The sequence below is a fragment of the Rutidosis leptorrhynchoides genome, chromosome 11 (genome assembly GCF_046630445.1).
Source record: "Rutidosis leptorrhynchoides isolate AG116_Rl617_1_P2 chromosome 11, CSIRO_AGI_Rlap_v1, whole genome shotgun sequence".
Lineage (NCBI taxonomy): Eukaryota > Viridiplantae > Streptophyta > Magnoliopsida > Asterales > Asteraceae > Rutidosis > Rutidosis leptorrhynchoides.
The window spans coordinates 55,166,628-55,179,648 of NC_092343.1; the positions used below are offsets into that span (position 1 = coordinate 55,166,628).

General features: G+C 36.8%; 1 protein-coding gene across 1 annotated transcript; it reads left to right on the top strand.

The window, feature by feature from the left end:
• The first annotated feature begins 1,054 nt into the window (after positions 1 to 1,054).
• On the top strand, positions 1,055 to 2,416 carry LOC139874596 (uncharacterized). The gene has a single exon (XM_071862004.1). The coding sequence runs from the start codon at positions 1,055 to 1,057 to the stop codon at positions 2,414 to 2,416; it is 1,362 nt and encodes a 453-aa protein (XP_071718105.1).
• The last annotated feature ends 10,605 nt before the right edge of the window (positions 2,417 to 13,021 follow it).

The window sequence follows — 13,021 nt, forward strand, 5'->3', positions numbered from 1 at the left end:
AATATGAAAATTTAATAAAGACACTTTGTGATAAATATTTTTATTTTGGCGGAAAAACGCTCGAAGAAATAATATATAACAATTATCGTGTTTTTCGAGCGTATGTTGAGGTTTTAACTCTTAGGGTTTAGATATTAGGGTTTATAGGGTTTAGATATTAGGGTTTAGAAATTTAGGGTTTAGGGTTTAGGGTTTGGCACCAAACCCTAAACCCTAAACTCTAAATCGGGCTAAATTTTACTTCACAAAACATGAAAAAAAACGTCAACATTCTTCACGAACAATATTATCTTGAATGTTATTTTTGTCGATCGTTTTCCCGCATAAATAATAACATTCATCACGAAGTGACATTTCTAAATGTTCATATTTTCGTGTGATCTTGATGCCGGAAATTTTTTTTTTCCAAAAAAACGATTTTTTTTTGCTTCCTCCCGATTGGTTACTTCCCATTGATCCTGCCCCTATATATATATATATATATATATATATATATATATATATATATATATATATATATATATATATATATATATATATATATTATCATCATATATTATGTTGTTTTTTGAAACTATATTTGTATTTTTTATGTCAAAAAGTCATATGATTATTATGTTCGTTTTAGACAATTCGTCACTATATTTTAAATTCAACAAAAAGTCAAATTTTTTTTTGAGATGGAGGGAGTATCAATTTAGAAATTTTAACACAACCTTAAAGATCTTTTCATTTATATAATATAATAATTTAATTTATAATAGGACTTATTAAGATTCTCATTTAAAATTCGAACATGCATAATTTACCATACATTTATAATAACCACTAAATTTTATAATAACCACTAAATCTTTCTTTTCTTTTTTTTGTTATAAAATATTCGTTTTTTTTTCTTCAAAAAATAATAATAATATAAAATAAACAATACAAATTATTAATATTTAAAAAAAAAAAAAAAAAACTCAACATGTGTGTCTATATATTTTCCCACCACCATCAAACACAGACAATATACATTTTCGTGCTCCCTAAATTTCACACACATCTCAAAATGTCATTCACTCAGCTATTTTCTCTCGCATTCTTCATTTTCACAACACTAACAATTTCCCAGTTCGTTGACTCACAACTGGTTCTCAACTCACTCGAACAAGAATCCGTCTACCGAGTTCTCGAATCACTCAACTCAGTCATCCCATATCGCACACTTTACCCTGACGACCTCTGCTCATCAGCCCCACACGGCGTCGTTTGTGACTACATTCCCAAGACACAAACTTTACACATTAGTGAATTACATTTCGGGTTTGTATCTGATTTCAACCCGAACCCGACTTGTACACCAAACACAACATTATTTGACCCGAAAGTATTTTCATCTTTTCCTTACCTTAAGAAACTTTTTTTCTATCAGTGCTTCATGACCCGGCCCGTTTTGGTGAATGATTTTTTCCGGGTCGGGTTGGGTCTTGAGGAGCTTGTGTTTATTGATAACCCGGGTTTGTTTGGTTCGTTGGGGGATGATATTGGTGAGATGAAGAGTTTACGGCGGTTGATAATTACCGGAAGTAATGTTTCCGGCAAGATTCCGGTTGCGTTTGGTGAGTTGGTGACTTTAGAAGAAGCTACACTTTCAAGAAATGGGTTCACCGGAAACTTGCCGGAAATATTTTCAAAGATGGAAAAGCTTAAACTTTTTGACATTAGTCAAAATGGGTTCACCGGAAAATTGCCGGAGTCAATTGGGGAGATGGAAAATTTGCTGAAACTTGATTTGAGTGGAAATGAATTTTCCGGTGATATTCCGGCGACGATGAAGGGTTTAAGGGGTTTAGAGTTTTTGGATTTGAGTGATAACAGATTTGTGGGAGGTGGGGTCCCTTTGTTTTTATCTAAAATGAGTAAAATAAAAGGGGTGTTTTTGAGTGGGAATGAATTAGGAGGGGTGATTCCTGACATTTGGGAAAACTTGAGGGGCATTCAGGAAATTGGGTTATCAAGGGTTGGGCTAGTTGGAGTGATTCCATCATCAATGGGTACATTTTTGGGGAATTTGAGTTATTTGGGCCTTGATAATAATAAGTTAATAGGGGGAGTACCAAAAGAGTTTGAGAAATTAGGGTTGTTGAATGAGTTAAATTTGGAAAATAATAATTTGAGTGGGAGGTTACCATTTGATGCAAAGTTTATGGGTAAAATTGGAAGGAAGTTGAGGGTAAATGGGAACAAAGAGTTGTGTATGGATGAAGGGGTAGTTAAGTCATTTAACAAAAGGAGTGATGGTTTGGGTCAAGTAAAAGTATGCAACAAGGTTGAGAATCCAAGATTTGCAATTGTATATGGGACTAGTTCTTCAAGTAAAATTGGTGATCATGTTTACTATTTACTAGTTTTGTTTATATTGTTTTGGTAGATTTGGTATATGTAGTTAGAAAAGGGAACTATTAGAACTTTTCATAGGAATTGTTACAAGCAAAAATGTAATTATACATTTGAAAAGGATAGTTTTGGCTTATTTTGAGAACTTTCATGTTGTGTTCTCTTATGTGAATAATTAAATTGATCATTGCAATTTGAAAGAATGACTAAATCACAAATGGTTTTTATTAACACTTTAATTTAATTTCCTAGAAAATTTTTATGCATAAGATGGCAAAAACAGTTATGTACAAACAATCCAATCAGATGTACAACATTCTTGTTATTTTTATGCGTTTGATGCTTGGGAACTAAGTCAACTAACCTCGTCAGTATTAGACCTTGAAGATATTGACGAGTCCCTGCCCAACCGAGCTGATTTTAATGGTCTCAAATAAGTTGAAAGTCAGCCCAAAGGAATAATTTTGTCCATGGAACCATAATAATGTTACACATAAAGAACAAACTTTTTATCAAATACTAAAAAATTCTATTCTATAATGCTAACTAGTTTTCGAACCCTCGCTTCGCGTCGGAGGTTCGGTTTTCAATGTATTTTATTTCGGTTAGTTTGTAAAATTATTTCGTGGCTAACGATGATGTCGTTGAAGCGTTATTTCAAATTAACAATATATGTGCATCTTCGCGTTTCGCTATGAAATTTTCGACTTTTAAAAATTTAACGTAAAATCAACGTGTATTTCGCGTTTCGCTATGGAATTTTCGACTTTTAAAAATTTAACATAAAATCAACGTGTATGAAAAGTACCCAAAATATTTAGCAAAATCAACGTGTATGAAAAGTACCCCAAATATTTAGCGTTTTTTAAAAAGCGTCCGTTTTGCATATAGTTAGTGACATTGTGTTCCTAAAATTATTTTGAGTTTAACGATGGTGTCGTTGCGAGCGAGAAGATATGACCCGTTGAATATTTGGGTGGAGTTTATTTAAGATTTTTTTATGAAAATGATTATTTGACACTTTACCCTCCTGTTTGAAAGGTCGATTTGAATTTTTGAAAAAAATGTGGGGGACTTTGTTGGTGAAATGAAATTTAGTTAAAAAAAAAGAAGTGAAAAATCAAAAAAAAACCCCTAATTACTATTCATGACTTTTGTCTATTAGATATGGGGGATGATTCTAACACACCCTTTTTTGATCCTCACACACCTATTTTAACCTTTTACTCTTCTAAGGGGGCTCCCAATGGTTACGCCCAGGATCTCGCCCACACTAGTCCAGCCTGGGCACCAATGGCACGGAGGCCGCCCAGGTTTAGCCCAGCCTCTCGCCCAGCTCTTTCTGCTTTGATTTCGTCCAACCTGAGCATATTTCTGGACGGACTAGGCTGTTGTAAGACCCGAGTATTTGTAGTGTATATAAGTGTAATGTAGGATACTTGAAACGGGGTTTTGGTTGTATATATTTAAAAGCAAGAAAGAAGCTGAACTGGAGGTGTCGCGCGCCGCGCGGCCTGGTGGCGCACCGCGCCATCTGTCTGCGACAGATTCCTTACTTCTTTTTAAAATAGATATTTTGAGGGCAATTGTGTAATTTCACTTTGGGGCCGAATTTAATACCCTAGATCAGTTTTGGGGAGCTCATTTACTACTCCCACAACAACCTTATCTCCTCCAATTGAATTTTAGTGAGAGAGTGAAATCCTTGAGAGAGAGAGAGAGCTCCATTAAAGGGTGAAAGAGGTTGAATCGGGTCTTGGTGCAAGTTATAAAGCCGTTCATCTAGTCGATAGCTACGTGGTGATTGTGTTGGTGAGTTATAAAACCCAATTTCTTACTTTAATTGCTTTAAGGGTTAGGGTTTGGGCTAGTGATGAACCAAAGACCCATTTTGTTAGTATTTTGGGGATTTTGGGTGAATATGGGTTATGAAGGCTCATTGATGACTAACCTAGGGTTTGAATGTGTTAATTGGACTTTTGAGTCTTAAATTTGGTTAGTTAGTTGCTAGAACACTTTAATAATATGTAAATGGGTGTTATTGGGTATGGATGACCCAAATGGGTGTGTTGACCTTGAAATGGGTCAAATGAGTCCTTAATGACCTAAGTGGCCTAGCAAGTATGAAAACGAGTTAGCCTTGTGACCTAAATGTGTTTTAAACCCATCTTGACGAATGATTAGGGTTTTGGTGTGTGTTGACCCAAATTAGGGTTAAGGGTGCAAATGGGTTGAAATTTGCACCTTGGGTCAAAATGGCTTAGAATGGTGAAAGGGTTTGGTTGACCGACTTGAGTTTGCGTTTGATGATGTGGATAATATGTTAGGTACATTATTTTGAGGTCTTGCAAGCTCGGGTATCCTTTCACAAGACTTGGAGGTGAGTGGAATAATTATACACGTATGTATATGGTATATATATTTGTAAGCTATGGTGTGACCTACGGAGCCGGGAATGCCATAGGGTGTATGTGAACGTGCTATGATGTGAACTACGGTGCTGGTAGCATCATAGTGCATGTTTGAGATGTGAACCATGGAGCCGGTAGCATCGGAGTGTGAACCACGGAGCCGGTAGCACTATAAAATGAGGTGTGAACCACGGAGCCGGTAGCACCAAAGTGTGAACCACGGAGCCGGTAGCACTATAAAAGAGTATGACTCAAATGCGTAGTGACGTGAACCACGGAGCCGGTAGCGTCACAGCATTTCGTACGGTGTGAACCACGGAGCTGGTAGCACCAAGACGCGTTTATGGTTAACCATATAGTTGTTATATATATGTTGTGAGATATCGTATTATATTATTGGAGCTTATGATATTGACATTGCTAGTTGCGGTATTGGGTAGCGTATAGCTTACTTGGAGTTCGGTATGCTAATTGTTTATACTAGCGATATTATGGTGTGTGTAAGTGGGTGCAAGTAGGTATATTATATATGTATATGTATAATTATTGCATTCACTAAGCGTTGCTTACCCTCTCGTTGTTTACCCTTTTTATAGGTTCGATGGTGGATAAGGGTAAGGGCATTACCTTGGACTAGAGATCTCGCTTTATTGTAGGGGACGCTTTTGGATGTGTTGACTTTTGGGAGTTTGACCGAGACGTGGGTAGTTTAATCCCAAACGCCATGCTCCTAGTGTAGTTTGGTACTTAAACTTTTTGGTGGTCGAAACTCAGAAATTGTATTAAACTTGTATTTCGGGTCGTGTGGGCCCCGCTTGTAAAACATCATTTTTATGTTTGAATCGTGTTAGTTTTACATATTTGAATGTGTGGTTAAAAGCGTTTCGCCTAAAAATGTCGGGAACTAGTCGATCTTTTTCGCATTTAAGGACTTTTGGGACAGACCACTTCGGCGCGCCGCGCGGCCTTCCTGGCACGCCGCGCCAGTTGCTGGACAGTTAATTTTTTTTTTATTTTGCATTTCACGCGGTTTAGTCGTGGGTTGGTTTGGGTTGTTACAAGTGGTATCAGAGCATGGTCTAAGGGATTTAGGTGACTTGAGATAGGCGCCTAGACTTAGACTTTTTGTGTGCGTGTTATGCGGGACTTGTAGGACTTTGGGTCGGATCGGAATTTGGTTAGTGCATAGGTTTATGTGAATTAATCATGCGCTGTTTGTTTGTGTTATGTGTTGCAATCATCAAGCGAGATAGATGTTGTACTAGCAAGTTAATGCGACGTGCTCGCGTAGTAATGACTAGCTACCATTATTACGGGTGCAAATCGTGTCAAACAAGCGATGTACGACGATTGTTGAGCGAGATGGGATAGTGTGGTGTATATGTACATATACGTGTTATGTCCTTGTGTTTCGCCTTTTAACCTATTCCGTTTTATAGAATGAAGATGAGAAACAGACACGACACCGATAATGGGGGCACGAGTGAGGACCCCGAGTTCACGGCCAAGGTTGAGGCCATCTTTAAACGTCAAAAGGCAGAATATCTTGAGGAGATTAAGAAGATGTTTCTAGACTCGATTGACGAGCAATTAGTCAATGTAGTCAAAGAGCAAGTCAAGGCCGTTCTTCATGATGATAATGTGGGTAGACGGGACTTTTTCTACAAGAACTTCAAGGATTCTCAACCTCCCACTTTTGAGGGTGAAAGAGATCCTCTTAAAAGTGCCCGTTGGATCTCCGATATGGAGGGGGCGTTCCGTACTTGCGAATGTCCTCTCGATAAGAAGACAAGGTACGGGTCTAGCATGTTAAGGGGCGATGCTAAGTTATGGTGGGACGTGAAAATCCATCTTTATGATGAAGTGCAATGTATGGACTTCACTTGGGACGAATTCAAAGCGGAGTTTTTCGATGAATACCGAACTTCGGCCGATCTTACAAGGCTTAAGGACGAGCTACGTTCCTTGAGGCAAGGGTCGTTAGATTTGAACACTCTCAAATCCGTGTTTTTGTCCAAGACCCAATTTTGCCCGGAGTATGTCGGGAATGATAAGATGTTGAAGGAAGATTTCTATCGAACTTTGAATGATAGTTATCAAGAAAAGATTAGTAAGAACGTGGTGAAAAGCTTCGATGAGTTGTTTAATATGGCTAAAGGTTTTGAAGCGCTTGTGATAAGAAAGGGTGGTTTTACTTTTGGTAAGAGGAAGTTCGAGAATTCGAGTCAATCGAACTTTTCCAATAAGAAGAGCAAGAAGGGTTCTGAGAGCGTTGGTAGTGTGAAGAAGGGTGCGTCCGGGGGTTTTGGGCCCAAATGCTATAATTGTGGGCAACATGGGCACATGGCTCGTGATTGTACAAGTGCGACCTCAACACCAAAACTCACTTGCTATAATTGTGGTAAGGAGGGGCACAGGAGGATGGAATGTCCCGAATTGAATAAGGATAATGTTAAACGGTTAGAGAAGGCGGCGGGGACGGCTAGAGGTCGAAATTATTTGATGACAAACGAAGAAGCCAAACAATCTAATGAAGTCGTTTCAGGTACATTCATGGTTAACTCTAATCCGGCACGGATACTTTTTGATAGTGGTGCTAATTTGTCTTTCGTGTCTCCAAGATTTGTGCCTAAGTTAAATAAACCGCTAGTAAAGTTGAGTCGTCCGGTAGAAGTTGAAATAGCGAATGGCAATACGACGCTAGTGGTTGATGTGTGTAAAAATTGTAATGTTGTGTTTGGTGCCGAAAGTTTTGAAATTGATCTTATTCCGATGACCTTGGGTGATTTTGATATTGTTGCTGGTATGAATTGGCTCGATCGTTATAGAGTCGATATTGCATGCCATGATAAGTTTATTCGTGTGAAGACCCCTAGTGGGGGAGAGATGGTTATTCATGGTGAGAAGCGAAGGAGACCGGTGCCGATATGCACTTTTGCACGGGCACGTCCCTTTGTTGTTACTGGTGGCATGGCTTTCCTTGCTCATGTTGTTGATACTCGTAATGAGCCACCACCCATTCGTGAAATTCCGGTGGTTAATGAATTTGAAGACGTTTTTCCGGATGAGTTACCGGGTGTTCCGGCGGAAAGACAAGTTGAATTTCGCATTGAGTTGGTTCCGGGGGCTACCCCCATTGCTAAAACTCCTTATCGTTTAGCAACGACGGAAATGCAAGAGTTGTTAAATCAAATCCAAGATTTACTCGAAAAGGGTTTTATTCGACCGAGTGCTTCGCCGTGGGGCGCTCCGGTATTGTTCGTAAAGAAGAAGGATGGTAGTATGCGGATGTGCATCGATTATCGGGAGTTGAACAAAGTGACGATCAAGAATCGTTATCCTTTGCCTAGGATTGACGATTTGTTTGACCAACTCCAAGGTGCAATGTATTTCTCTAAAATCGACCTACGGTCCAGCTATCACCAAATGCGGGTCCGTGAGGAAGACATCGAGAAAACGGCCTTTCGAACACGTTATGGGCATTTTGAATTTGTGGTGATGCCTTTTGGTCTTACGAATGCACCGGCGGCATTCATGGATCTTATGAACTGAGTGTGCCAACCTATGTTGGACAAGTCGGTAATAGTGTTCATTGACGACATACTAGTCTACTCGAAAAGTATGAACGAACATGAGCGTCATTTGCGTGAAGTATTGAAGACGTTACGAAAGGAGAAGTTGTATGCAAAGTTCTCCAAATGTGAATTTTGGCTAAGGGAAGTCCAATTCCTTGGTCATATTGTGAACAAAGACGGCGTTCAAGTGGATCCGGGGAAGATCGAGACGGTGAAGAGTTGGGGACGACCGACTACGCCTACGGAAATTCGAAGTTTTCTCGGATTAGCCGGTTATTATCGTCGGTTTATCCAAAAATTTTCCAAGATTGCTTCTCCATTGACGAAATTGACGAGGAAGAATGCTAAATTTAATTGGGAAAACGAGCAAGAAATTGCTTTTCAATTGTTAAAAGAGAAGTTGTGCCAAGCTCCGGTGTTAGTATTGCCGGAAGGTGTGGAAGATATGACGGTTTATTGTGATGCTTCTCTAAACGGGCTCGGGTGTGTTCTTATGCAAAGAGGTAAAGTCATCGCTTATGCCTCTCGACAGTTAAAGGAACACTAAACGAGATATCCGACTCATGATCTTGAGTTGGCGGCGGTGGTACATGCGTTGAAAATTTGGCGCCATTACTTGTATGGTGTCAAGAGTGTAGTGACCCGAACTTTTCCATGTTTATATATATTAATTGAGATTGATATTTACATGATTAAATGTTTCCAACATGTTAAGCAATCAAACTTGTTAAGACTTGATTAATTGAAATATGTTTCATATAGACAATTGACCACCCAAGTTGACCGGTGATTCACGAACGTTAAAACTTGTAAAAACTATATGATGACATATATATGGATATATATATAGTTAACATGATACTATGATAAGTAAACATGTCATTAAGTATATTAACAATGAACTACATATGTAAAAACAAGACTACTAACTTAATGATTTTTAAACGAGACATATATGTAACGATTATCGTTGTAAAGACATTTAATGTATATATATCATATTAAGAGATATTCATACATGATAATATCATGATAATATAATAATTTAAAATCTCATTTGATATTATAAACATTGGGTTAACAACATTTAACAAGATCGTTAACCTAAAGGTTTCAAAACAACACTTACATGTAACGACTAACGATGACTTAACGACTCAGTTAAAATGTATATACATGTAGTGTTTTAATATGTATTTATACACTTTTGAAAGACTTCAATACACTTATCAAGATACTTCTACTTAACAAAAATGCTTACAATTACATCCTCGTTCAGTTTCATCAACAATTCTACTCGTATGCACCCGTATTCGTACTCGTACAATACACAGCTTTTAGATGTATGTACTATTGGTATATACACTCCAATGATCAGCTCTTAGCAGCCCATGTGAGTCACCTAACACATGTGGGAACCATCATTTGGCAACTAGCATGAAATATCTCATAAAATTACAAAAATATGAGTAATCATTCATGACTTATTTACATGAAAACAAAATTACATATCCTTTATATCTAATCCATACACCAATTACCAAAAACACCTACAAACACTTTCATTCTTCAATTTTCTTCATCTAATTGATCTCTCTCAAGTTCTATCTTCAAGTTCTAAGTGTTCTTCATAAATTCCAAAAGTTCTAGTTTCATAAAATCAAGAATACTTTCAAGTTTGCTAACTCACTTCCAATCTTGTAAGGTGATCATCCAACCTCAAGAAATCTTTGTTTCTTACAGTAGGTTATCATTCTAATACAAGGTAATAATCATATTCAAACTTTGGTTCAATTTCTATAACTATAACAATCTTATTTCAAGTGATGATCTTACTTGAACTTGTTTTCGTGTCATGATTCTGCTTCAAGAACTTCGAGCCATCCAAGGATCCATTGAAGCTAGATCCATTTTTCTCTTTTCCAGTAGGTTTATCCAAGGAACTTAAGGTAGTAATTATGTTCATAACATCATTCGATTCATACATATAAAGCTATCTTATTCGAAGGTTTAAACTTGTAATCACTAGAACATAGTTTAGTTAATTCTAAACTTGTTCGCAAACAAAAGTTAATCCTTCTAATTTGCCTTTTAAAATCAACTAAACACATGTTCTATATCTATATGATATGCTAACTTAATGATTTAAAACCTGGAAACACAAAAAACACCGTAAAACCGGATTTACGCCGTCGTAGTAACACCGCGGGCTGTTTTGGGTTAGTTAATTAAAAACTATGATAAACTTTGATTTAAAAGTTGTTATTCTGAGAAAATGATTTTTATTATGAACATGAAACTATATCCAAAAATTATGGTTAAACTCAAAGTGGAAGTATGTTTTGTAAAATGGTCATCTAGACGTCGTTCTTTCGACTGAAATGACTACCTTTACAAAAACGACTTGTAACTTATTTTTCCGACTATAAACCTATACTTTTTCTGTTTAGATTCATAAAATAGAGTTCAATATGAAACCATAGCAATTTGATTCACTCAAAACGAATTTTAAATGAAGAAGTTATGGGTAAAACAAGATTGGATAATTTTTCTCATTTTAGCTACGTGAAAATTGGTAACAAATCTATTCCAACCATAACTTAATCAACTTGTATTGTATATTATGTAATCTTGAGATACCATAGACACGTATACAATGTTTCGACCTATCATGTCGACACATCTATATATATTTCGGAACAACCATAGACACTCTATATGTGAATGTTGGAGTTAGCTATACAGGGTTGAGGTTGATTCCAAAATATATATAGTTTGAGTTGTGATCAATACTGAGATACGTATACACTGGGTCGTGGATTGATTCAAGATAATATTTATCGATTTATTTCTGTACATCTAACTGTGGACAACTAGTTGTAGGTTACTAACGAGGACAGCTGACTTAATAAGCTTAAAACATCAAAATATATTAAAAGTGTTGTAAATATATTTTGAACATACTTTGATATATATGTATATATTATTATAGGTTCGTGAATCAACCAGTGGCCAAGTCTTACTTCCCGACGAAGTAAAAATCTGTGAAAGTGAGTTATAGTCCCACTTTTAAAATCTAATATTTTTGGGATGAGAATACATGCAAGTTTTATAAATGTTTTACAAAATAGACACAAGTACGTGAAACTACATTCTATGGTTGAATTATCGAAATCGAATATGCCCTTTTTTATTAAGTCTGGTAATCTAAGAATTAGGGAACAGACACCCTAATTGACGCGAATCCTAAAGATAGATCTATCGGGCCCACAAGCCCCATCCAAAGTACCGGATGCTTTAGTACTTCGAAATTTATATCATATCCGAAGGGTGTCCCGGAATGATGGGGATATTCTTATATATGCATCTTGTTAATGTCGGTTACCAGGTGTTCACCATATGAATGATTTTTATCTCTATGTATGGGATGTGTATTGAAATATGAAATCTTGTGGTCTATTATTATGATTTGATATATATAGGTTAAACCTATAACTCACCAACATTTTTGTTGACGTTTTAAGCATGTTTATTCTCAGGTGATTATTAAGAGCTTCCGCTGTCGCATACTTAAATAAGGACGAGATTTGGAGTCCATGCTTGTATGATATTGTGTAAAAACTGCATTCAAGAAACTTATTTTGTTGTAACATATTTGTATTGTAAACTATTATGTAATGGTCTTGTGTAAACAGGATATTTTAGATTATCATTATTTGATAATCTACGTAAAGCTTTTTAAACCTTTATTGATGAAATAAAGGTTATGGTTTGTTTTAAAATGAATGCAGTCTTTGAAAAACGTCTCATATAGAGGTCAAAACCTCGCAACGAAATCAATTAATATGGAACGTTTTTAATCAATAAGAACGGGACATTTCAGTTGGTATCCGAGCGTTGGTCTTAGAGAACCAGAATTTTGCATTAGTGTGTCTTATCGAGTTTGTTAGGATGCATTAGTGAGTCTGGACTTCGACCGTGTTTACTTGAAAAAATGATTGCTTAACAAATTTTGTTGGAAACTATATATTTTTAACATGTGAATATTATGTGATATATTAATCTCTTAACGCGTTTGATATTATGTGATAGATGTCTACCTCTAGAACAAGTCCCATTGACTCACCTAATAATAATGAAGAATCAAATGTAAATTGGAATGATTCGTGGACTGATTCACAAGTTCCCGAAGAGGAACCGGAAGAAGAGTCGGAACCGGAAGAAGAATCGGAACTGGAAGAAGAATCGGAACCGGATGAAGAAATAGAATCGGTGGGGGAAATAATAAAACGGTTAAGTAAAAGAAAATCCTCAACCAACCGACCAAGGTTAGTTATGGTCAATGGTGTTTCCGCCAAGGAAGCAAAATATTGGGAGGATTACCAATTCTCCGATGAATCGGATTCCGACGAGAATTCCGATGATGTTATAGAAATTACCCCAACTGAATTTAAAAAGGCAAAAGAAAATATTAAGGGAAAGGGCATAAAAATAGAGAAATCTAATTCCAACCCCGATGAACTTTATATGTATCGTCAACCCCCGAAGTCCTTAAGTTGTAACAATGACCCGGGAACCTCTAAACCACCAGGTTTTTCTAAACCAATGTGGATAACGACGGCTCGTATTAGGGGAACATCATATATCCCTAGA